Raw genomic sequence first — 27,270 nt, forward strand, 5'->3', positions numbered from 1 at the left:
TGGCTCCTCTGTTGCTTTATGGTTGTACCTGGAGTTTTTATTATTATTTCCCAAGCAGACTACCTTGCAATTTGTATTACTCTATTTAGTTTATGTCTACTGTTGCTGTGCACAAACTCCTCCCATTATCCCTATACAATAATATACTCCCACTGCCCTTTCCTCTCAGTATCAACATGTCAACTATTTCATCTTCCAAGTTAATAATTTTGCATAAAACTGCCACATACACTTTTCATTTTCTGATCAACCTCTCTCTCAATTACTTTTACATTCTCTTGGTCTCATGGGCAGATACGTTTCAGTCTCCTGGGCAGAATTTTCCAAGATTTAATTTTTACTTTTTTGAATAAGCTACATTAAGGAAAAAAGCATTATTTTCACTTCTTTCCCATCTTAATTACCTGATCCTTCCTTCAGGCATTAGTAAGACCAAGTAATCTACAGCACTAGTTTCATTTTTTTTTCAGAAGGTTCTGAAGCCTTCTTTGCGTATGATGCAAAATGAAGATACAAGAAAGAATTTACTGTTTGCCTCTGCCAACTGTAACTCTTAAAAACCTCCCAGGCGCCTACTGGCCGCAGATACAGCAAATAATCAGTATTATAAACACAGAAGACTAAGGGTTTTTTTAATTTTTTAAAAGACAAGTTTCATAATTACAAACTTTAGAAATCTTTAAATAACAAAATGTTTCTACCTGTTGGTCACTCAGCACATCAGTGCGTGTAAAGAATTCAACCAGCGCATATAGGAAGCCAAGGTCTAATCTGAGATCCATCTCTTGAATCAGGACCTTAAAATACCTACACATGAAATAAAACCCAGTTATTAAGGTCTTTTGCAAAAATGTGTAACATACAAAACTTAATCTAAAGTATTCAGGACACATATATTGAATTCAGTTTTTTTTGGTTTATTAGGGTGGATTTTTTTTGGTTTGGTTTGGTTTTGTTGTTGGGGTTTTTTTGAGAGATTTACCACTGATGGTGGAAAGAAGGCTCCCCATAGTGGTGTAAGATAAATGCATTTCCTATAACCAGAACTATTTTAGTCAAGTAGCAGCATTTAAAACTGTATATAACACTGTTTTTATCAAATTAAGACTAAAAATCTGCATTAAAAAGACACTTTAAAATCCTTGCTTTACTCTGCAATTATGTGTATAATAGAGGGGGCTGACTTTTATCTCTAAGTGCTGTGATCTTTCTGAGAAAGAGTTGGTGTAAAACTATCTAGCATTACATTCACCCTCATAACAATTTTAATTTTAAAGCTTCATTAAACACAATCAATAGCAGAAAAGATGGAACATGTCAAAACACTTACTTAATATGAGATATTTCTGAATGTCCTGCAGTTCTCATGACAATACTGACATCAGTAAATGGTTTTGGTGCTATAAAGTTGTAAAACAAGAGGAGAACAGCATAGATTTTTATATGATAGAATACCTTCATTTTTTTTTAAATACAAAAATGTCATACATGTTCAGGATTTTCTCAATCCTGTAATGTAGAATTATAATAATGGATATGACTGGCAAACAAATACAGGAAAAGAGCAGGAATAGAAAGAAACAGGAAGACAAGAATGAAATGAAACATCAAAACTGCATTTCACTGATCTATGAAAAGGTGCCATTTTTCATTTAAAAATTAATATTGATCTTAGATTTATATACTTTCCCTAGTCATGGAATAAGAGTTTGCAATGCCTGATACAAGAACTAAAAATAAATAAATAATCTGCAAATTTATGCACTGTAATTTGAAATTGACTGTATTTAGAACAAACACCTAACAGTTCATTATCTTCTGTAGAAAATTCATAGCAGTATTCTGTCTCAATTCAGAATCCCTTTTGACATTACTCTGGTTTTCCAAGTGACCTTGCACTTAACAAGTTAATGAAAAATTGTATCTGATCACATAGTACACTGACATTAAGCTTTATGCTCCAAGCAATGGAGAAGTCTTAAAGCTATATACAAAATAGGCAAAATATAATTTGCCATGTACAGAGCTTATAAATGATGCTTCACATAGCAATTCTCAGCTTAGACCAGCACACATTTCTTATTAGTTAAGATTATTTCAGATAGATTACTAGGTTGTCTACTGCATGCAAGCAAAAAAAAAAAAAAACACCTCAAAATACCCAAACCCCAACATAATTAAGGTAAACAATTTATTTAGGGCAGTAGGGAAAATCAGATTACTATAGATGAAAAGTGAATCTTCATTGCCCCAGAACTCCAAAGGCATGTTATACAGAAATGGTGCAACAGATTCACTACCATTAGGATAAGCAAAAATTTGATCACTTGTTTTCAACAGGCAACTCTTCCATATTAGTCAGCATTAAGTTTCAGTTGTGGTCTGAATGCAACCAGTAAGAGTCCCTTTTAAAGTTGATAAACTTTCAAATTACACTCTCCAAGAGAACTGAATTAGTGTGTCAAGAATATGTGCTTAAAAGGTATGATATAGTAGAAAAAAATTTGTTTTCTTCTGACTGTTTTCTGTATCTCTTCTTTGTAAAGCAAGCTGCTTCTCTATCTCTAACGTTAGTATCTGTTATCTGTAGTGAGTAAGCTTTTAAAAACTTCATCTGATAAAACTGACATAGTTAAATTCAGTACAAGCAAGTTATCTTGTCATTTCATAAGTATGGATTATGTTAAACTCGAAACAAACCTGAATCCAAGGTGATGGACTTTGGAGGTTTAATAGGATAGAACACAAAGGGAAATATGGCTCCAGGAATCTGGTTTTGTATCTAATAGGGGGTAAGGACAGCACAAGTCGCAGCATGTTAGCTTTTCAATAGTGAAATATTTCAAAATCAAGAATTACGAACATTACCTGTAGTATTCCACCAACTCAAAACCAGGAAAACCAAAAAAAAAGCTGCTGTTGTGGTTCAAAATATCTCTTAAAAATTAAATCATCCAATCCCAACAATCTAGAAATGCTTCTATAAGTCAGTGGTAATAATAAATGCTCCACAGAACTTTTGTGAAGGATTTGGTTTTAACAACTTAACATATGCAGAACAAGAAACCATACCTATCATACCTATGATTCTATGATTCTATTTTTTGCTGGTTATAAAGAAAAGCCGTAAGAAAAAGCATGGAAGATGAATGGTAAATGTTTTTCCTAAACAGCCATAGCTGTCTCTATTTTTTTTTCCCCAAAACCATGTAAGTAATATTTACAAAGATTTAGAAGCAGTGATGTAAAAGCCGATGAATACAATTAAATCCAAAACATAAAAAAATCCAAACAACTCTAAAGCCAAATCCAAGTTTCCATGGAAGTTGCTTTTTCTTAATAAAAAAGACACTGTTTTTTTTTTTTTCTACAAAACTCACCTGTATCCTGTAGATTTGAATTCTGACAGATTTCTGATGCGCAGATGAGCTGTATTCTACTTTTAAAGCTGGCAGATAATTCCTTCTAATAGGAATCTCATGTGGTTGTTGAATTTTCATATTCATTCCATTAGGAGTTAAACACACCTATTGTATTATTGAAGAAAATTTAGAATGCTATGTGTTTCAAAAGACTGCTGTTTAAAATATACTGTAAAGTGTGCACTGTTCATTTCATTAACATTGTAAAGATAGCAGAAAAAGTTTTGCAGCTTTTAAGTTCGATGTCATAACTTTATTTACAATGATCTAATTTTGCCATAAATTTCAACAGAAATAAAACTACAAAATGCTGCATTATTTGGGGGACTGCAGTTTAATATATGGCTTTCTAGAGAAAAGGCAGAGTACTATAACATAATGGTCAACAACAGATAAAAAATGGCTCATTTACCATTTACTCATTGGAATTCTGTTGGAGGTTTCTATAAGTTATCTAGAGGTAAGGACAGCAGCATTTGGAGCATAATGTGCTTCTACATTACAGAATATTTTCTGGGATCTTTTAATATTTATGTAGTTGACAATGACACAGTTGATTTATCCCACAATAACGCACTTGAAAAGATTTTGCACTAAACCAAACAGACTTCAGACTAGCATCCTGCCCACCTTCCCAGTATAACGAACCAAATGCAAAGCTTCTTTACTATAGCTTTAAGGATATTTAGTCTCTGCAAAAATGTTACACTTCAACTTCAAAGACAGATGCTAACAACAAAGTCTATGATGAGCTTTCAAACATTTCTGGAGTTTTTTTCCAAAGATTTTTTTTTCTACACAGAGATAAAGAGGGTTTTCAAATGGATTAGGTAAGCCTCAATTTTCACTGGAAGTTTCTTCAAAGATAGCAAAACTGACACATTTTTTCTGTGTATACATGAAAACAACAGAAAACTATTAGTATTACCAAAACATTTGATTCCAGCTCAATAATCTTATTTTCTGATGGAGTTAGCTCACTGTAATCTTTGAATTCTTGTTCTAATTTATCAGTCTGCTTAACACTCATTGGTCTCCATCTTGACTTCTTCTTCGGTTTTGTTTCCCAAACCACATCAGAACTTTGAAAACAAAACAAAGGACCAACAGAGAATGATTAGCTATTTCAAAACAAGTTTCACCTACCATACCATAGCTTTTAATAGGTTATAACTTCAGAATGAGAAACTACATCATAAAGAACTACTGTAGTAGATAAAAGTGACCCAAGGCACCCACTGCCTTCTTGGTACTAAGTGGAAGCCAGTCTCTCCAATACAATGCAAAAACCCAAAAGTTAACAGCATATCTCCCTGCTTTAATGAAAATGGGCATGTAAGGACACTTAATCAGAAAGCTCAGTTTCAACAGGACTGCCAGCCATTATTCTTCTACAATTAATAGTAAAAATTGTGAAATTGTGAACTTCAAGTTGAGATGAAATGCCTCTTGAACTGCCTCTTATTTCTGATGGCTAGCTCCTTCACTTTTTCTCTCTAAATCAATAGATGGCGATTTTGGTATACATGTATCCTCTACCAATTCTATGGGTTTGTGTTTTGTTTTTTTTTTATTCTTTGTGGGTTTGTTGTTTTTTTGTGGGCTTTTTTGTTTGGGTTGTATCCAATTTTTTTTAGGTTTTGGGTTTTATTTTTTAAACTGTATCCCCAAAATCAGTTCTTTTGTCTCTTACTTCTATTATGAATAAATCATAAAAAAAAATTAACCATTCTTAGGTGGCACTAGACTCTTTCTGCTTAATTCCACTGCTGCTGTGAGAAGCTCGTGTCTGATTTCACCCAAAGGCACACAATAGGGCACAAACCAGCACTATCAGACAGGTGCAGGCTGTTTCCCCTTTCCACAAGTTACTCTATAGTCCATACACACAGACGTCCAGACACGGCTCCCTAATCCAATTCCTTTTAGCTACATGTCTGTCTGCATCAATACATCAATGTCAGAATCACACCCCACCCCCCCCCCAAAAAAAAAAAAAAAAAAAAAATGAGTGAAAGGGCAAAACAACAGCTACAAAATAGAGTACCACCTTGAAATTGCTGGGAATTTTCCGTTATTTTCCTCTTCACCCAACCCCACAATATGATGCCAGAACTACCATGTGGAAACTTGTTTCTGCATCGTTTGATACAAACAAAACCTGTTCTTTCTGTAACAACACAGTCAGAAATGGGAACGTTTTGAAATACAGGGTTTTCTTCACTGAAACCAGGGAATAATCTCTTGCCTTTAAAAAGAGCTTTCAGGAGTTTGATACCCACTCAGGTTTTAACAAGAAAACAGTAAGCGCTGCTAGACTACTGACTATGGATGACTGCTTACAAAAACAGATTCAGTGAAATCTCAACACTACTTTGAACCTAGGCAGTTGGCTGCCACTTTTAATGGAGTGTTTCAACTGTCTAGATATTTATCAGACCTCAGTTTCGCAGGTGAGGGCAAGGATCGAGATTTTAGTTGCAAATAAGAGATGTGAATGAGTAAACATGTATGTGGAGATTTTTGCTTGTTTTGAAGTGTGACGCAAAGAATCAAGAGGAAAAAAACCCTCACTCTAGCAACTTCATGGCTATGAATATATAGAAGTATGTCTCAAGCATTACATAGTTCCTTTTCTGCTTCCCTCTGAGATGTTATAGTAAAAACGTAAAGTATTAGAGCCTTGGAGTCACCATAGTTTCTCAATCAAAATTAAAAAGAACTGCAAGCCGCTACTGCATCAGAATTTTCAACACAGAATTCAGCACTTGTTTCTCTAATAAAGACCTAAAAATCCACTGACACAAGCTACCCACAGACCTTATTCCTTAAAACTACTATGATTCCCCAAAATACATGGACAGGAAATACTTCTTTTCAATCTACTGAGAGTTTTGCCATACAGAGTTTCAATTCTGTGTAGCAAAACCACATACATCCAGTTACAGAAAGCATACGCATTAATATAAAAGAGTGAAAACATTTCTCTTTACAACAAGAAAACATGATTATTTAGTTCTAAATACCCTCACCCAGACCTCTTTTTCCTCTTCAATCACATCCAAAATTTCAAAATTTAATTCTGTGAAGTTAAAAAATTTTAAACAGACACAAAATAAGTTACCTTGTAATTCCAATGTATGACACCTCCTGCTTTGTATAATTATTTACTAACGAAATTCCAACATCTTGCAAAGACAGAACAATTTCTTGCTCTGCTAGTTCTGCTTTTACACTTTCATAAGCCAATTTAAATACATTCACATTATCAGTGATCAGGACAATGCGCTGCAAACCTTCAAAAAATGACACTAAATAGACCACTTTTCTACAGTCCAGGCTGAGTGTTTCCATTTTGTCCTATGAACAAGAGAAGAAAATTCTTTATAACTCTATTCATCATTCTACTACTACACAAGCAAATCTAGAAGTCTTAGCATGATAATAGGTGATATTTTTTTTTAGAGGTACAGGGAAATAATTAAATTAGGAAGTTTTACAACAGCCTCACACACAAACACTTTTGAACTGAAGACGATACTGGCACAAGGTCCAGAAAACAATGTTGTTACTGTCATACTCATTGTATATAGAATTTCATACATACACTGATGAAAAAGATATTAAATTAGCATTAAAAGGCAATTTAGATAATGTACCTCTTTCGGGGTGATTTCCTCAATTCTATTTCCACATTTCCATTTCAATTTTCTAGATCCTGCTGGGTCCACCCAAGTATACAGTACTGCCTTATTTGGCTGAAGACAGTCTTCCAATTCACTAAGGGAACTAGAACAAAAGTTAAAAATTAAACATAAAATTAAAACGTCAATAATCTTTTTCTGTGTCCATGATATCTATATTCTAGCATTTCAACAACTTTTTTTTAAATAATGAAAATTAAAACATTCTGCATAAAAAACCACACACAAAATCATTCTCAGTAATAATAAAACCAGTATTTATACTTCAAAATACATATATATACTTCATCAATAAAGTATACACAGTAGATTGTAATTACTTATTTTCTTCCCCACTTGTGATTAACAAGGGAAACAGTAGAGAAAAAAGACAGTGGAGCTTACAAGCTGAAAGGAAAACTCATTATTTTTTCTCCTGTATGATTTGCTGAAGGGAAAAAGTGCAGTGTTTAGTATATGGATGCAGGAGATGTTTGCTGACAGATTTTAAACTCCATTCTCGCTCACATAGAGTTAAAAACTGGCAGAACTGCTTCTACATCTCTCTGAAAGAAGCCTACCCCAGGAGGCGAAGTGAAAAGCAAACTGCTAATCTCTTCTCACTGGGATCCAGTGATAGCACATGTGGGAATGGTTTGAAGCTGTGCCAGGACTGGACATAAGGAAGCACTTCTTTACCAAGAGTGGACCAACCTCATACACCACAGAGAGGTGGTCAATGCCCACACCTGTCAGTGGTTTCAGAGGCATTTGGACAATGCCCTTAACAACATGCTATAACTTTGGGTCAGCCCTGAATTGGTCAGGCAGTTGGACTAGATAACCACTGTAGGTCCCTTCCAACTAAAATATTCTATTCTTCAGAGTTAATTACAAAAGTTACATATACTAAAAAATTACTTAATTATTTAAATTACATAAATTACTTATTAAATTTACACTAGGGATGCCCAAAATCCAGGTAGTTGCCCCTATCAGGAATGTAAATCAATGTAAAGGACAAGGCCACAAAATTCATACAAAAAGAGAACAGAGAGGCTCCTTAGTTCACAAAACAGCTTTTTTACTTGTAGAAACAGACATCTAGCACTAAATAATACTGCTCTGTTAACTATTCATTCTCTTCAATTTAGAAAAACAGATTTATTTTTTTACTGCTTTGACAAATTTAGAGCATCTTTAGAAATAGGCATACTTAAAATACATGAAATAACAGTTCACAATGCTCTCTGCAGACATCTACTCTAAAATTCTTACATACCTTTGTCCATACTCAATGATTTCCTCTTTAGTATGGTTTATTAACAGAAATGGAGCTGCACCATCATGGTAATTAGCAAAGGTAATCACCGTAGAATGTTCAGTCAGGTTAACATCCACTGTAATTCCTCCAAGCTATCAGATACAAAAATTATAAAGTAAGTAACAATGGAATTCATTTCTAATAAAGCAAATGTAACTTAAATAGAAATAAGTTCTGTACTGTCAAAATTTAGGCTGGTAGTAGAGGAATCTTCAACCATTCATTCCAAAACATTCTACTTTTAAAAGCATTCACATACTTTAGAATTACTGCTAGATGAGACCATATGCAACACAGAAGTAAATTCAGTTGAGTTACAGTTTCTTTGACAAGTAACTTCATGTTACTTTAGAACTAATGTGAAATACTTCTTAGCCTACTTATATCCATATGTATACATTCTGGAAAGTGAGTATGAGGGTGACAACAATACAGCTGCAAATACATAATCTTTTCCCCAGCATTTTTTTTCAATAGCTGATTGTATGGGAAGACAGAAATTTCTGAGAATAGAAATGAAGCAGTTATGTTGTTTTATCTGATTTCTCAAAGCAACCATTACCTTGTTGTCCAAATGCAGTAGCAGGCAGTTTTCCTGCTTATCAAAATTTATCTTCTTTGGGAGGACATTAGAATTTTCGACTCTAACAAGCAGTTTGTTGGCATCGTTTTCAGGCCAAAAGGGAATGCACTAAAAAAAACCCAAACAGGTATTTTAAAGTAAGTGGGAAAATAAACTAGATGTTAAACAAAATTCACTTTAGCCCAAAGTTTATCTACTAAAATTCTACCCAAAAGTATTGTGAGTTGGATCAGAAACACTATTGAAAACACTAAGGTAATAATACTTACCTGAACACAGTAAATTGAAAGGAAGTAAAAATTAATTCAGACTACAGTGAAGATGCAAAAGAGTTAAGGAGATAAAAATGAAAACAGTAAGACTTCATATTCATGTGAAGAAGTAGATTTAAAATGGATAATGTATTTGCAAACCAGAGGATAAAGATGAGCATAGCTACACCACCAAAACAGACAAACTTGTTCAAAAAGGCAAACAAAAAACGCTCCAAAAACCAAACCAAACAGCAACAGCAATCAACAAAACATCTTGCCAAATAAATATAAATTATGTATCAAACTTGTAGCGACAATCAATGACAAAAGGGGATAACAGCATAATATACCATATTTGAGTATGCAGGACATCAGTGTACCAGCTATTCTTTCAAATACTATATATATGTATATATATATCTCCATACACACACATATACACACACATGGGTATAAAACATATAAATAAAGTATGAAACATGGATGGCTGCACACAAAGAGTTGTAGTCAATGGCTCAATGACGAACTGAAGACCAGTAACGAGTGGTGTCCCTCAGGTATCAGTGTTGGGACAGATACTGCTCAACATCTTTGTTGCCAACATGGACAATGGGATTGAGTGCGCACTCAGCAAATTTGCCGATGACACCAAGGTGTGTGGTTCGGTTGAAATGCTGGAGGGAAGAAATGCCATCCAGAGGGAACTTGGTATGCTTGAGAGGTGCACTGATGCCAACCTTCTGAAGTTTAACCATGACAAGTGCAAGGTCCTACACCTGGGTCGCAGGAATCCCAGGCAGAGTTGGGATTCAGATGTTGGGCAGAGAAGCGATCCAGAGCAGCCCTGTGGAGAAGGACTTGGGGGTGTTGGTTGATGAGAAAATGAACATAAGCCAGCTTCAGTGTGCACTTGCAGCCCAGAAAGCCAACCGTATCCCGGGCTGCATCAAAAGGAACGTGACCAGCAGGTCAAAGGAGGTGATCCTGCCCCTCTACTCTGCTCTTGTGAGACCTCACCTGGAGTATTGTGTGCAGTTCTGGTGTCCTCAACTTAAAAAGGACATGGAACTGTTGGAACAAGTCCAGAGGAGGGCCACGAGGAAGATCAGGGGACTGGAGCACCTCCCATATGAAGACAGGCTGAGAAAGTTGAGGCTGTTCAGTCTGGAGAAGAGAAGGCTGCGTGGAGACCTCATAGCAGCCTTCCAGTATCTAAAGGGGGCCTATAGGGATGCTAGGGAGGAACTCTTCATTAGGGACTGTAGTGACAGGACAAGGGGTAACGGGCTCAAACTTAAACAGGGGAAGTTTAGACTGGATATAAGGAAGAAATTCTTTCTTGTTACGGGGGTGACACACTGGAATGGGTTGCCCAGGGAAGTTGTGAATGCTCCATCCCTGGCAGTGTCGAAGGCCAGGCTGGACAAAGCTTTGGGTGAGATGGTTTAGTGTGAGGTGTCCCTCCCATGGCAGGGAGGTTGGAACTAGATGATCTTAAGGTTCTTTCCAACCCTAACTATTCTATGATTCTATAATTCTAAGCATTAGGCAGCTAAATCAGAGAGTACATTCTGCTAGTGACATCTGACTGAAGTCACAGCCCTTCTTGGTTTAAAAATCCCTCAGACAATCTCTTTTTAAACAGTTTACACAAGCGGATAAAATGAGGAGGCAGGGAAGACAAAAGTTTTAATTGTAACTAATGAAAAGTTTCCTACTGATTATGAGGGTCCTGCCAGAGTAGCAAGCTATGATTAACAATAATTCTCAATCAGCAAGAGCCAAATTCTGAGTAGGTAGACCACTTTTCCTGTATTACACACTGTTCAGCTGCAACATCCAACACTTTAGGAGCATCTTTCTCAGACACAGTTTAAGAAATGTGATGTTTATATTAACCTGCATCTGAATCCTAGAATTCAATCTCCAGTGGTGAAAGACTAGTTCACCAACTTACCATGCCACTAAGTTCCTTTTCCCATTGTTTCTCACACCACAGGAAGCAGGAAGACAAAGGAAAAAAATATAGTTAAACAGCAAGATTGAAGATGATCTACACCAACATGTAATCCTACAGACAAAGGAAATTCAGAGTTCTGTTGTAAACTAGCATAAAACACAGTAAGTCAGTCTCAACATAGAAATTTAGAGAGCCTAAAGAAAATTCAAGGAGATTCAGTCAACAGTAAACAAAAGTTTATAATCAAAACCAAAATAAAAGAATTGGCTAAATAAAAAGTTACAGAATCAACCAGAGAGAACTAAACGATAATTTTTTGCAATGATCTTTAGCCACAGAATGTGTCACAAAATTATGCTGTTTCCAAATGTTTTACCACATTATCTGCTAAGCGCTTCACTGGATACTGTATTTCTACAACCTCCATTCCATAATAGGATGTTTATATTTAACAGTAGTCTCATGTAAAGCCTTCGGCAATGTTTTCTTTCTTTCTCTAAGGATTCATGCTGGTCAACTCACTTGCACTATACCTAATTCAAAGGACTATCCTTAGCAAGTCATTTCATACTAATCACCATCCAAGGACTTCTGTTACAGCCTTGTGAAGAACAAATTTTTCTAAAAACAGTAATTAAAGATTCTGATAGACTGTTTTCCAGACATGGAATATGTCCATGAGCAAATGAGATCTACGTAATAATTGCTTCCCCACCCCCACGCCGAGAAGACAGTCTACCTGTCACCAAGAAAGAAAAGTGGATAAAAGGTAACAGCAGAAGGAAATACTCTGCTTAAAATGACAGAATGGAGGGGAAAAGGTAGCAAACTGAGATATGAATTAACATTTCAACAAGCTTGGGTTTTCTTGAAGATTAACCACATGCAATAGAATAATGTGAGAAACACACAAAAAATTTCACAGGAATTAAATAAATAAATGAATACATCTAGGCTAGCTGGATAGCAGTTCCATATCTTAAGAAGAAGATCAGATGGTAACTTGGTTTCTGGAAATCTGTCCTCGATGCTCCAAGATAGAGCAATAGTGCCCAGACTCTACCTAACTTTAGAAGAGATAACAAATATATTGGATTGAGCAACTGGGTTACAAATGGACAACCCTGGCAGACTTAACTGTCATTAACACAGGTTTTTAGACTGTTTATCAAAAGGGAAAATATCTACACCATGTGAAAAGGCAAGCAATTCTGGAAGTGAAGTCTGGAATCATTTAGGAGGGGATACAGATTCCTCTGTTGACTTCTGCTACTCCATTTGATAAATTAGCACATCTAATCTTTCAAAAGTTTATCAGCACTCCTAAAATTTACAAAGTCCTCCTTTGATACTTGATAACTGAAAGGAGACCAAAATCAATTAATACAATTATGAAACACCTGAAAAACAATGATGCTTGTGGGATAAATCAGAATATTTTGCAAGGATATTAACAAAACAACCAACACAGAAAAACCACAGATTATACATGTAGCAACGTATTTAAACTTTCAAAACTATTACCTCTGAACAGTTCTTTTCAGAAAATTTCAAAAGTGCTTGTAAAATAATTCAGTTTATTCTGGTAACAGCTCTTTATCAAATACAAACCCAAGAACTAATAAAATCGGACTATATTTTCTCAAAAATAAGAAATCAGACATGAAGTGGCCCATCCCACTACATGAGAACCTTCGTCATTTCACAGCTTTATCAATGAGCTATATGAGTCATCAGGCATGTAAAGAACCCAAAAAACTATGTACAGTCAAATGAATGTTTGGTTCAGAGGAAACAGAATACATGTGTAGGCTTATGGCTAACAGCCTATCTGTGAGTAAAAGCAAAGAATCTTATTTTAAAATAATTATAAATATTACGGGAAGCTGAACTGACTTAAGAGCCTTCAAGATCTAAACATCACTGTGTACACTTAAAAATCACAATGGAAAAATGACTACAGAAAGCAAGCGAAGTTGTATCACAATCATAAATTGAAATAATGATATTTAAACAGTATTTCTCTTCTATAATAATTACATACAAAATACACAAGGACCATGTGTTGAAAGCATCAAAAACGTAACAAAGATCTGATTACAAATCTGATTTAAAATACTCCTTTAACTTTGGTATTTTAGTTTGAAAGCATTTTTGATAATCATTTGGAGTACCTACAATACTACAGAAATGCAAGAAAACCTCCAACTGCACCATCTGATAGGCTAAACTTTTGTCTCTGCTTTAGATACACTCTCTTCGAGACACATTGGAAGGAAAGGAGGGACATTTCACTCTTCCCAGAAGGCAGTATGGATCACTTTCTGCTTTCATAGACCTTCAACAGTACCCCAAAACATGCATTGTTCTTCCTACACGTCGAAAAGGAAGGCATGATGCCTCAAAACTCACCACACATACAAAATATAATTGCACTCCAGTGCAAAGAGCCAATCTGCATGCCCTGTCTTAAACACTCCAGACCTTTGCGGGATAAATGAAAGCCCAAAAGCCATTTCCACACCACTTGGCTTAGGGGCCAGTGATACATCTTTAGAAAGTATGCATTAAGCATTAAAAACCAACAGTGAGACTAGTCCCAGAACAACAGTTTGGAGCATCTGAACTGATCAACAAGAGGAATTTTCTTGCTACATAAAAGTGGCATCACATGTAGGACGTCAACCAAACCACTCTGTCAGGCACTACTGCAAAAACTGAACAGAACTTCCTGTGCAGAGCGAGATAATAACCTGACAGTATAGGTCTTTTTCTCTTATTACTTATAATGCAGGTAACAGCAACATTCCAATTACAATGTAAACCAGCTTTACAGTATGTCCAAAATCAACATTGAAAAAAAAGTAACAGGACACAGGTAATTTACTGAATAAATACAATATATTCAGACACTCATTGAACACTGTATGGCTAATTTTCCACCAGTGAGTATTCAATCCAATTCATTTTTTTTAATAGGTTCCTTTATAAGTTTACCTGTTGTAAAACAATAGGAATCCACTTTTCCTTTCCTTCTTCAGCTACTTCCAAAGTGTATTTGCTTCTATTTGAGATCATAAAAAATGGGGTGAAAGTTACAATTCTAGTAATATTAAAACTGCTGTTGTCTATGGTGACACCAACCTGTAAACAGAAAGACATTGTTAGAACTATGCTGTCCTTTTCTTATCTCATTTATGTCTTCTGAGACTAATGAATTTGAAAGATGAATTTAACTCACATGATAATCTTTTTTATGACTCTTGCATTTCACAGAACCATGGCTTCCAACTGTGTCCAGTGAAAACTGATCAGACAGTTCACTGTCAGTTACCATAAGTTGCACCTAGGAAGAAGCACCCTGAATTAATTTTCAATTTACAGACACTAACATTTAAAATCATACACAAAGTAAGTGTGTATATAAACACAAATATAAGTGAATCCTGGAAATACTGGTGTTCCTATTCAAGATGCAACAACTGTCAGTATAGTCTCACAAAGATACTCTATTGAGTAAATCCAAGATTTTCTACCACCCTTAGTTACAAGCTATGTGGAATAAGAATTAAAACCGTAAGATACTGCTGAGGAAACAACCACGTAAGCTTCCTTTCCAAAACTTATTCACAATGAAAATCTTGGTCATGTAATCTTTCTTGTATCATTCATCCATCAGTAATCAGCATGAAAAAACTCACATAGCGAACTCAAACGGTAAACTGCATCTTAACCTTAGCTTATTACCAACTTTGACCAAATCTAACAACCACATTGCAAGGATCCATTTTCAAGTACCACAGCTTTACATTTCTTACACAACTTCTAAAGTCTTATGTGGAATGAGGATCACTTCTTGACACAGTTTAAATGGAATAAAGTTAATTTTGTTACTCTCAAAGACGACAGTCTCCTTCTTAACAATGCCTTTGATAATGCACATTTCCCATCTTAAGTATATCTGACAACACGCTTATTTAAAATACGAGTTTAGACAGATACGGTAGCTTTCATGACCTTTAGAGATCACAGCATAGTGTAGATAACTTCCAAAGTGTAAAAATGCTTTCTACAACAACATGGTACTACGGAGCTGTCAGGTTTTACAAAATATAATACCTTGTTATTTTGGAAGAAGTTTTTGGGCTGGAAGGAGAAAAGGAGTGGCTTTTTGTAATCTGGAGGATGCTTGCGGTGAATACCATCAGCTTTGTACTGCAGCATTCGACCAGTTTTATTCACCATCCAGTACGGACTGTGAATCTCTATAACCATCTGCCCAGTTGTGTAGATCACGTGGACAGCAATATCCAGTTCAGTTTTATCCAACTCCGTGATGCAGTAAAACGTCGTAAAGCTGATTTCAGGTAGATTGCTTTTTATATGGTACTCACTTTTCCAATTTTGATCAAGATAGTTAAGTAACTGTAAATCTAGTTTTGTTTGATCCAAGACTGCATTATGTATCTGAGCTGAACATCCCTCTTGTAGAGTGTCATACTTGTTCCCATTTCCCTTTTTAAAAAAAAAAACAAACAAAAAACAACAGTGTACATTTAAATGAGTCACACTCAAAATTTGTATCAACTTTTACTTTCTAGCTGGCTTTGAAAACTGAGACACAATATACTTCAGCAAATTTTTAAAATGCTTATTACACTATTTAATTATGATACATACTATGTCCGAAAACCAGGACACACAATTAAACAGCTACCCTGACACTGAAAAAAACAAACAAAAAAAAACACCAAAACAATCTGATGCATAGTCCTCAAAATTTAACACACACACAGAGTCACCAAACTCAAATACATAAACATGCTTAAATACTGAGACAATTTCCTCAACTCAGTATTTCTTTCCCTAAATTTACATTTGTAAGAGAGATACCTTGAGACAGAAAAGAGCCTGCTACTACCACACATTTGGCAGAGACCACAGTCTCTAGCTCTAGTAATTGTGTATTTGCAGCAAAATTCTTTATTAAATTCTACTATTTGAGTCCATATACTAAATATTATGACCATCTTGGAGAAAAAAAAAAAAGGTGGTTCACTGTCTTCCACCTATATCTCTATTATCCTGTGTCTAGACCAGCAGGTAGTGGGATACAACCATAGCAGATCCACAGAACGACACATTTAATGCTGAGGAACCAATGTCCACACTGTAAATGTTTTAAGTGTTTTACTTGGGACTGGCTTCTCACCCGGAATGAATGACTATTAACAGTCAAAAGTGCATCTAATAATTTAATTTTGTCTGAAAAGAACAAAGTCTGGCAGTAGGCTGCAATTCAAGCCAGAAACCTGGCAAAAAGGCACGCCTTTGAGAATTTGTTAAAAGCATACTACTGCTAAAATTCAGTGACAGCATGTAAAATGCTACTTTAGGCTGACCCACTTATGTCACTTGATGCAGTCATAATTCAAAGTAAAAACTATACTGTTTAATTAAGTTCAAGCTGCACTTGAGCAACAGGAAGTGACTCACAGGGCTAAACTTGTACAGCGAAAGTTTTACTTCACATATGTATGTAAAATAATACTTATTACTAATGATTAATACCACCACTTTTCACATTCTGGTACTGTTTCATTTCTGTAATAGAGACTTGCCCTTACAAGATCTGTAAACTTGCTTCACAACTAGTCTACCAGAAGCCCTATCTTTTCATATAAATTTATAAACACATTTCAACCACCTTGTGAGCTTTCATATCACAGGTGGGAAGCATCACAAAAAAAATAAATATTAAAGAATTACCTCTAGAGAGTAAGTTATTTGATAAGGAAGAAGATTGCGGAGAAGAAGAGAAGGCCATAAATGAACAACATATGGAAAATCCCACTGATCTGTGCATAATGAAGTTGTCAACATGTCTTTTACAGGAACAATATTGATGATAAGTGAGTGGTTACTTGACCTCACAGACTGACATTTCCTTTGTAATAAACTGTCAACATTTTTCATAATTTCATCAAATGTAATTCCTTCACACATATCATATTCTCCATCCACTCCATTTTCATTGCCTAGTGGCTGCAAACTCAGTATGGATCTGTAAATGAAAATGGTTTTTAAACACTTGACATTGAGTTTTTCATTTAAGAAAAAGTCCTATGCAACATACATTCTATGATTATTTGGATTTTGGAAGATTTCTGACAGTAATTCATTTTGTTAGTAAACATTTCCTGAATGAAAAGTTTACTATGAGAAATGTTTACATGCACCTAGTTGAACTCGTCTATATATCTGTGCAATGAATTTAGAAGGTCACTAACCCTTATTAAATAAAATACAGGTAATCAGAGATACTTACTAACTTATCCACAGTAAAGTGTAGGTTATTTAAAAAAAAAGACAAACAGCTGTCATCTTAAAAAAAAAAAAAAAGGAGGGAAAGTATTTGTGGGAAAACAGAAAGAAAGTCTCCATAATCATTAAAAAAAAAAAATCAAGGCAAACTTATGTGCCTAAAAGTTGGTGACAGTTCAGCTAAATTGTACACACAAACTCACTGCAGTTCCAAGTGGGTATTAGCTTGAAGGTGCTAATAGTGTAGATGTTCTGGAAGGCAAGTCTTTCTAAGGTTGACAAGTCTTTTTTCACAACTGTGATAGAGTTTGTGTATTAGTTTCAATTTTTTACTTCAGAATCACAAATAACAAAAGAAGTCCGTTGCATTTTTTTTTTAAAAAAAAAGCTGCAATGCATCGCTAGACATCACTCCTCTAAGAAAAAAGTCTGTACTGTGTGAGCAATAATCACAAGCAGCACCTGGGCTTGGATTCTTAAAGTAACTTGGTTAATTTAAGTTGTCCAGTAAAACGGATTTCAAAAGACTTCCAATTCAAGAATTATATAGAGATGCTTCGAGAAGATCATAGCCAACAATGACAATACAATTACAGTATTAGGTACCAAACAGAAAATTTTTTTAGTGTAATTGTATCGATACAATAATCAACAATCTATAAACATATTCCATGATAAAAGAACAATGCAACAAAGTACCTGTAAGAGGACAATGGTATGTTGAATTCATTTTCTGGTGAAGCAGTCCCTATACATCTTCCTTCCTCAAAAATATTTAACGGGATTGAAAAATGATTCCTTATCTAAATGAAATAAAAATCCAGCAACATGCATTAGGAAAAACTGGAAAGATAAGTGGTTTGAACCTAACAGAGGACAGAATAAGTAGTCTCTTATTTTTCTTCTTACCCATTTACCATTCCAGATCAGGTATTTCAAAAGAATTATCTCCAATACCAGCAGATCTCCTTAATAATTTGGTTGTGCAGTTTAATGCTATATTTTAATCATAAAATAAATACATTTTAATTATAAAATGAATATATTAGCTGTAACATTTTTTTAAGGAGAAGCATAAAGCCCTTTAAAACTAAATACAAGTAGATCTGAACTATATCATAAATTTTCAAAGAAATTTCTCCTAAAAATTGTATTAGATACAAGGCTGTGGCGGGTCAAAAATCCACAAGGTAAGTAAAGTCTGTACTTCAAGGTTAAACCATCAGCAATCATAATTCAGGGGGTACAGAGTGCTCTTGTTCTTTGCAAACATTAGGGTTTTGACTTTATGGTTATTTTAATGGTCTAATTAGCTCTGGGGAAAAAATATTAATTTAGATAAGTATAAAACAGTAAACCTGATTATTAACCAAGTCATAAACCACTCCAGGCAAAAGCTGTAAGTGATACATAACAGGGACACTACCACTATAAAGCACTAATACCTGGATCCTCCCTGTACTTATAAACTACATACAAACCATATATCTAACACTATTGAATCAAAAACAGATACACACACTCTTAGCTGACTTGTTCCTCATTTGAAATTCATGTCTCAATCACAGAGAATGAAGAAAAAAAAAATCTGACAGAGTAACCTTACGTTGCAGAATCAACGTAAGGTTAAGAGAAGTTTGATCACTTCATACAAAGCAAATAGGTCAACAAGACTGCAATCACAGCTAGCATTTTAAGACATAACTGATGAATTATCCTGATCTAAAATCAGGTCCATTTTCACTCCCACCCCAGCCCCTGCCTTTGTCACTTTGGAAAAGCTTTTTATTCTTGAAAATCTCTTCTGAACTACCTTATAATACACAAGAGCTATGTTACAGGAATTGTTTAAGTAAGCTTTTGAAGCACTTTTTAATGTTTATTTAGTGACTACAAGATCATTTTTATTTATTAAAAATTAGAATAATAATGAAATTATGATGTATGTAAATATAATAACCTGAATAGGAGAACGTATAGTTATCATCTTGCTTCCTTCAACAGTATCAATTTGACAGACAATGGCCCTTTCAACACCCGATTCGTCATGTCTCACTCTGTAAATACATCGACCCACTTTTGTCAATGGAATCTTTTCCACAGTGGAATGATTATGTGGACCTAGAATTTATAAGATGAGAAATAAAAGACTCAAAAGAAGCATAACATACATCTGAAAGCCAGAAATGCACATTCAGTAGAATTTTCTGTATCAATCTATTAAAAAAAGTAAAGCAAATGAAAATGTACAATCACCACTTCTAATATGCCAATTTTGCAGTGCTCCTAAGAAACAGCAAAGACTTTTTTTCACCAGAGGAAAAAAAGAGTCAAGTGGGTTTTGTCACTACAAATAAAAGTAGTGCCTAAAAGGAAATGTTTACAAGATGTAATGGGTTTTTAACAAGGTACAGTTCAGACACACTGTGCAAACAATTCAACTAATACATAATACGGTCAAGACCATTTGTGAAAATCAGTTTTGAAAAACCTGTCAATTATTACGATAAACCAACTTAAAATATTTAACACATTTACATTAAAACTAGATGTTACTTTTTTAACTGTTTTACTTGAATTTAAAAAAAAAAAAATCTTTTCTTCTAAAGATCCCCTTTAAAAGTAACCTTATGAACACTCATATATCCATACAAGGCCTCAATTCTACAAAAAATAAAAACTGAGGTGGCTTAATTTTGCATTAACTTTTGAATGCAAACAAATACTTCACTGCAGTAAACTCATGAGTAAAGATTGGTTACCCAAATAATTTATCATAGTAGAAAAATTATGCTATGAAAATTAACATGATACATGTTAACTTTCAGCTGCGAAGACTAAAGCAGGATTTCAAATACTTCCATTCACAGAGAATATAGACACTCTTTTCATGTTATGTAGTTCCCCAATACTTACTGACATGTGCAAGATGTAGTATTATGTATGATGCACTATTTACAATAACAGAAGATATATGAACTTTGGAACTTACAGATCTGAATGTAAAACCGCTTGCTGCAAAGAGTTGTCATTGCTGTGAATTGGTCACTCTCATTTTTAGTTCTAACAAATTCCATATTTAAATTCTCTTCATCTCTTAGAATAAACGTTTTTGCTCCAAATTCAACATTAAGGACACTAAAGGAATCACTAGGTAAGACAGTGATGGGAAGTCCTAAAGAATTTATTATTACAAATGGTGCTCGATCTTTTTTGAAGATGTCTGAAGTTCGACTAGCTGCTTCAGCAAACGCCTAGAAAACGAAGTATAGATACAAAACACAAATATATTGAATAAGATTTCATCAAGATGATCTGCACAAACATTCATTTAACATTTCTGACACTGCATAGTTAAGCAATCTTACGTACCGTGCCCAGGTTACTCAACATTTGTAGTCCACATTTGGATAATGTAATGTTCAGCTGGTCTTTTGAAGAAATATTTATTACTGTTTTATATTCTGGAATTTTGAAGTGTTCTTCTTCTTCTTCTGCATCCGATTCAACCAATGCTTTTTTAGGCTTCTTCTTCATCTGAAAGGAGATTTTTAAAGCATTCTTATCTGACCGCTTCTTCTGCAGAAGCAAGTTTCACCTCAAAATGCCTTCTGTCTCCCCTTCCCACTTCTATGACCTGTCATGGCTTTCCTTTTTCTGTTCATGTTTTTATTTTCAAATACAGAAGAAGAGAATAAAGGCAAGAAGCAGAAGAAGTAGTTCAGAAGTCAATAACATTAGCTAAATTTATGATTATTCAAGAATTAACAATATACACCTATATATAGCCACTAACATATCCAGTAAACACTGTGTGAAAACAGTCATTGTAACATCTAATAACACTGTAAAAACTATTATATGTAACCGATTTCCTCTTCTTAGAAGAGTAACACCAAATTTAGTCTTTTACATTTCCAAACCAAACACATTTTCCTGACCGTCAACATTCTGGAAATTTTATGTATTTCCAAATATTGTATTTCAAATCTGGGCAAGAAGATAGAAGGTTTGACTCACTGTCTTCTACCTTTCTTCTGCATTAGATTTCACACCTTCTTGAAAAATTCTCTGGAATATTTTTAATAGCAATTTCTTGATTGCAATATCTCAGTCGATAATCTTTACCCTTGTGAGCCCATCACTTCAGAAAGTTGTTTGATAATGACAGTCCTAAGAAAAGTGCAAGTTTTCTATTCTGAGCAACCTCTTGGGCTAAAAATACTTGAAAAGTTTTGAAAAAGGAGAGTGGGAGAAGTATCACTCTTCCTTAGATATATGTTTATCTACTTTGAGACCAGAATCTAGACTTTTTTCCCTACAAAGGATGAAACTTAATTGGTAAGAGCACTATCCCCAAAGCACACTTTGTGCTAGTCAGTAATGGGTATCAATTTTTCCAACAGATTTCCACTACAGGTACTACTGTGGAATGAGACCTTCCTGAAGTCACTGAGGGCATCATCCGCATACAACCTAGTTTCAGAGAAAATGATTTAAAGCCATTATGATTATCTAGTGCAACTGGAATCAAATTCTCTCACCACCTGAAAGACAGTATTATTTAACACATCTGTGAGTCCAGATCTTCACTTGTGCAAAAGCAGTTTTCATTCACTAATTGGGAAAAAAAGTCTTGGTAACCAACAAGAAGGAACAAGATACTTAGATTAGCCTCAGCTATGAAAGATGCAGAGCATTTGTTTTTACTAAGGTAGCAAAATGGAAGATTTGAGTTACAATTTGGAATATATACCTTAATTTCAAGAACCCACGGTTTGAATAAATCAGTCTTCTCAACTTCTAGTGGTTCAAGCAAAGGTTCCCACACCCCAAACATCTCATTAAAATAGTGTACCTGTCAAAATACAGAAGTCAATTAGGAAGTTAAATTCAACTGTTACATCAGTGGAAGCTCTACAGGTTTTAAAGACTTAAAATTCTGGTTTACAAGTATATTAGTTACTTTGGTAACATGAAAGATTTATAATCAGATTGCACTTAGAGCTGAGTCTATACTGCAAAGACCGACTTCCAAATAAGTGGTATAAGGTATGTCACTTAAAATATAATTTTGACCTAAGCAGTAGGCTTAGGCACTGGAAGTGACTATAAAAAAGAACCTACCTACAACAACCACTGAATTTTATGCCACTAATTTCCAAATATGAGCCACTGTGAATATTTTATATACAATATTGGAACCGCACAGTATTTTACAGAAATGACATGTGAATATATTCTACTATAATCTTAAATAAAGATTGTCACAGCATTTTAGCCAGCTGATACTCCAAAATCTAATACTGATGCCACAGGCTTTTGAGAAGTTTGTACAGAATATAAATGTGAGATTGTATGACATGAATTACTGCCATTAATACATCTAATAATTTAGATTTTAACTATCTTAACCCTCCTCATTCCCATCGTGCTCCCATAACACGTATGTAGGTGTTTAGTCATCAAATATATGGATTATTTTTCCTCTACTGTCTAAGTAACATAACATGTTTAATATTCTAAGAAACTTTTATTTCTTATGTAGGATTCCCCACCTCTAGCTCCAGACGAGAACGTAGGTTGATTAAAGTACTCCAGTTTTTGACTTCCCCGAGAAATGAGGACTTAGCTAAAAGCATTGGTACAGTTCGGTGCCCAACACCAGCTTCAAGTGTTATAAAAACAGATTCTACATTCATTTTCAATGACTCTCCTGTGGGAACCAGTTCAGCAGTTGGATTTGTATCTTCATTTTCATTTGACTCTTCAAGAAACCACATTTTTAGATTTTTTATATCTTTCTTGTTCCACAGATCTGGAGGAATTGGACTGACCTCTTCTTCTGTTGTTTCTGCAGTTTGATAAAGGGCTGATGTAATAGTAATTACTGTGTTTATGATTATTGGTGAAACCTACAATTAAATATTGGAATAATTTGAAATGAGAAACTTGTAAAGGCAAAAACTTCTTTCAGAAACAACATTATAAGGAGTATGTTAACACTAACAAAACACTTCTGTTCTCTACAGGACTTCTATATTTGAAAACTCATTACTTTCTATAAAATACAGTTCAAACTATACAGATTTTCAGCCCCTGCCTTTCTTCCAGATGGAAGCTTTCTAAACTACATTATTCAATGCTCTCTTTGAACACCTCAAAACTCATCTCTGCAGACCAGGCCATTTTATAAAACACAGATTCCAAAACCAAAACACTGTGACACAACTGCTAATTTTCAATTTTGTTTGTTTTCACATGCTAAACAGACAGCTGAACCGATAAAGAACAGAAACAACTCCCCTCTTCAGTCAATTCCTTATGTTTTTTTTTTGTTTCCTAAGAAACATATATCACAAGCAACTTCAAAGCCTTCAAAGTAGAAAGCAGTAGAGAACTAAAAACATAACGAAAGTGTACCTACTTTTATTGTTAGAGATCTAATCGTTAGATCAGCTGTCTGTGGATTAGTACTTGACTGTTTCATTTCAAAGAAGAAGTCACAAGGCTGTAATACCTATACAAAAAAATAAAAACAAATAGAGTAAAAATCTTTCTAAAATCATATACTTTTTAAATACTATGTATCTAAGGTTCTGAAAGGAAAAGTAAACGAAAAAAAGTATCAGAAGCATCACCTCAGCCACTCATAATTAAATCATTAAAGATTCAAACACTATCTACAATAAAATGCATTATACTTCAGTAAATCTATTCTTTAGGTAAGGTCTGCTGATGTCTTTAGATACACCATATCATCATGCCCGTGACGTCTGAGAAGCAGACTTTTCAGTTAAGGGCAACACAGCAACAACAGTTACAGTTTTCCTGAATAAAAACATCACTGAATCATAATCACTCAGTTCCAGCTCTATTTTACAGTCAGTCCTTGCATACTCTCACTTGCCAAGTGTTATGACAATCTAATCTACAGCACATTATATATAAATACATAAATAAATAAAAATAGTGCTATGTAATTAATAAAGCACTCAGATGTAGTTAAGACTCTACTGAGATTGTATTGACTGGAAAATTTGTTCTCCAGTCCCTATCTAGGATATGTCTTTCACAAAATTTGGGCAATACAAAACCTTCACATCAGTATCAGCCTTCAGCAATCTTGTGATCTTCATATAATATCATATATTTTCTTTCTTCACTAAAGGAAGGCATAGAATATGATCTGAATTTCTATTTATCCAACTATTTTCCCAGACTGAAATAGTTATCGTTTACAGAAAACCTGGGTTCAAATATTTCCTTATGTACGGGTTTTCAAAAGAGGCAGTTATGCTGCTTCCAGCAGAGAATGTCTTAATTTTTGACCTCTACTCTTGCTATTCAAGTATCTTTTTGAAATTTTCAAAGGTGGTACCATTTTAAGCATCAAAACTAAAGCCCTCTGAAGTCTTTTCCTTCTTTATATCACAAGCATCCTGCTAAGTACAAGTCTTTGTTTCTACAGTCTGAGACACGAGATTCTGGCAGAAGATATTCCTGCAAGATGGAAAGCTTGGTGTGAAGCCTTTTAATTGCTTTTTACAAAGCTAGACACGTTTGTGCCATGTTCCCCAGCTACAGAAATGGAAGAAGCTTTGCATTGTGTTGCAGCTATCAGTGAAACTACATCACTTTCTCAATAATTAGACTGTCAACAAATTAATACAGTCAAAACATCTGTCTACCCAAGGAGTAAACTAAGCAGCTATGGTAAATGGAAGTCCTAACCCTTTGTACTTATAGCTTTGGTCTTTCCTACGTAGCTCCACAGAGTAAGTAGGCATTAATTCAGAGCTGCAAAGACTCATTCTTCAAAATTCATCTGTCTTTTGAGGACAGAGATAACAGTTGGCTATACTGTCAAATTGCTTTTTTTCTCTGACTTCACTAGGTATAGCGTGTTTAGCTGTAGAGGCAGAAAAGCTCCAAGAAGCTCCAGAAGTCAATACATTTCACCTGGTCATTAAAACTAAAAAGTCTAATTCTGTTGCCAAATTATAAACAGGCAGTTTTAATATAATGGATCTATGGCATACAGTAAGTAATATATTTCATAATACATACTTCTCATTTGGTCTGTGACCTTCTGTAACTCACATTGCTATTTAACACAAAGTTTTAGATTGCAAGTATTCCAAATTTACGATGTTGCATTTGAAACAGTGCACACTCATAAAATTCTATCATTTTGCTTATACAGAATGCAAAAGATTATTAACTTCTTACTCTTCTGAGCTTTTATTTTAGCTTGACTTACTAAGCAAACCTCAAAGCCACAGATCAAGATGGTGCTTTTGGCATATCAGAGAAAACAGAATAAAATCAACAAAATAAGTTAGCCAAAAATTTTACTGATATGTCTGTAACACACATTCTAATGGTTAAAGCTTCGGAAATAACTTGCATTCTCATAATATAAATTACACAGCACTTGTTGAATACAAAGTGGATGTTTGCAAACTCACCGTAGTAATGTTCCCTTTCCTTTCTTCTGGAAGAAATGGGCATGCTTTCATTTGTAACTCCTTAACAGCAGCTGTCATGCTATACCTTTCAGGACTATTTTTAATGAAGACCTCACATTGTGTTGTAACCACCAATGCAGGAGCATCGCTTCTTGTTAAGTCGGCCACAAACACAATCTCTGGATTTTTAACAACAATGTTCATTTCCATTGTAGATATAGGCTGCACAGGTGCTTCAAAAATATAAATTAAATTAGATTATTTTTTCACGATTAAATGGTGACTATTTACATCTCTCAATTTACAGATATTTTAAAGATCTAGCATTACTGGTGTCAGAAAACCTCTAGATCCCAGTGACTGAAATATTTCTAGGCTCTTCACTGGAGATACAAAACCATTAAAGCTTTAATACACTTTCAGATACAATGAAAGATTCCACAAAGCTTCTTTGTCAATCAGTATCACCACTATTGCTACCTCTATTATAAGCTTCACTAAATATCTACATCAGCCAGCTACAACAGGGTCTTATAAAAATGCCGAAATACTGGACATAATTTCTGCCCTCCGGAGTGGCAAAACACATTTTTCCATAAGACAGTAATGCAGCATTTTGTAGTGCTTGATCTAGCCATTTGCAGTTCTAATGTATGTAAGGCTCCCTATGTTTAGATTTTGATCATCTATTAAATAACCACAGCAGGCCTACATGAGGTGGACACAACTAAGATAATCAGCGTACAAGAAAACAAATAAACAACAACAAACCCACAAAAAAAAACACAAAACAAAACAAAGACAAAACACAAACAAACAAATAAAAAGGAAGACTTGCTTTGCAGATCTCATGTGAACCACAATGGCCTGGAAGCTTAAATAGCTCATTTCCTGCTTTGATGTTCTAATGGGCTAATTCCTGTTGACAGGTATAGGGTCCTGCACTAGAAAGACCTTGGGCACTCAAGCTAAAAGCATGCTTACTGGTGTAGAGAGAAACACACATGAGGGGACAACTGAAATGACAACACTTCTAGGCAGCAACATCAGGCAGGCTGAGTTCATATGTAAGCATAATATAAATACGCTCCATCTTTCTCTGGAAGGATGAAAATGATGATGGCGGTAATCATCATTATAAACTTTGTTGAAACTGCAAAGATAGTGAGTGCCAGCTGTAATTGTCCTCTTCCATTTTAGTTTATTTTGGACATACATTTTTAGGTATTTCCTTTGCCTGGTAAGACAA

General features: G+C 34.7%; 1 protein-coding gene across 1 annotated transcript in view; it reads right to left on the reverse strand.

Annotated features, from left to right (window-relative positions):
• Positions 1 to 27,270, reverse strand: part of VPS13A (vacuolar protein sorting 13 homolog A) — a 110,169-nt gene that overhangs the window by 31,059 nt on the left and 51,840 nt on the right. Inside the window, exons 39-59 of the mRNA XM_062640956.1 lie at positions 26,022 to 26,254; positions 23,978 to 24,070; positions 23,109 to 23,465; positions 22,307 to 22,408; positions 20,923 to 21,087; positions 20,543 to 20,804; positions 19,511 to 19,671; positions 18,250 to 18,353; positions 16,996 to 17,290; positions 15,346 to 15,741; positions 14,468 to 14,572; positions 14,224 to 14,370; positions 8,992 to 9,120; positions 8,388 to 8,521; positions 7,082 to 7,211; positions 6,547 to 6,782; positions 4,351 to 4,504; positions 3,381 to 3,527; positions 2,701 to 2,782; positions 1,331 to 1,400; positions 702 to 807 (exon numbers count right to left, since the gene is read on the reverse strand). Coding sequence (XP_062496940.1) covers positions 702 to 807; positions 1,331 to 1,400; positions 2,701 to 2,782; positions 3,381 to 3,527; positions 4,351 to 4,504; positions 6,547 to 6,782; positions 7,082 to 7,211; positions 8,388 to 8,521; positions 8,992 to 9,120; positions 14,224 to 14,370; positions 14,468 to 14,572; positions 15,346 to 15,741; positions 16,996 to 17,290; positions 18,250 to 18,353; positions 19,511 to 19,671; positions 20,543 to 20,804; positions 20,923 to 21,087; positions 22,307 to 22,408; positions 23,109 to 23,465; positions 23,978 to 24,070; positions 26,022 to 26,254 — 3,608 coding nt within the window. The remainder of the gene's footprint in view (positions 1 to 701; positions 808 to 1,330; positions 1,401 to 2,700; positions 2,783 to 3,380; positions 3,528 to 4,350; positions 4,505 to 6,546; positions 6,783 to 7,081; positions 7,212 to 8,387; positions 8,522 to 8,991; positions 9,121 to 14,223; positions 14,371 to 14,467; positions 14,573 to 15,345; positions 15,742 to 16,995; positions 17,291 to 18,249; positions 18,354 to 19,510; positions 19,672 to 20,542; positions 20,805 to 20,922; positions 21,088 to 22,306; positions 22,409 to 23,108; positions 23,466 to 23,977; positions 24,071 to 26,021; positions 26,255 to 27,270) is intronic.

Source organism: Pezoporus occidentalis, unplaced genomic scaffold (assembly GCF_034315485.1).
Source record: "Pezoporus occidentalis ecotype Australia unplaced genomic scaffold, CSIRO_AGI_Poc_V1 ctg117, whole genome shotgun sequence".
Lineage (NCBI taxonomy): Eukaryota > Metazoa > Chordata > Aves > Psittaciformes > Psittacidae > Pezoporus > Pezoporus occidentalis.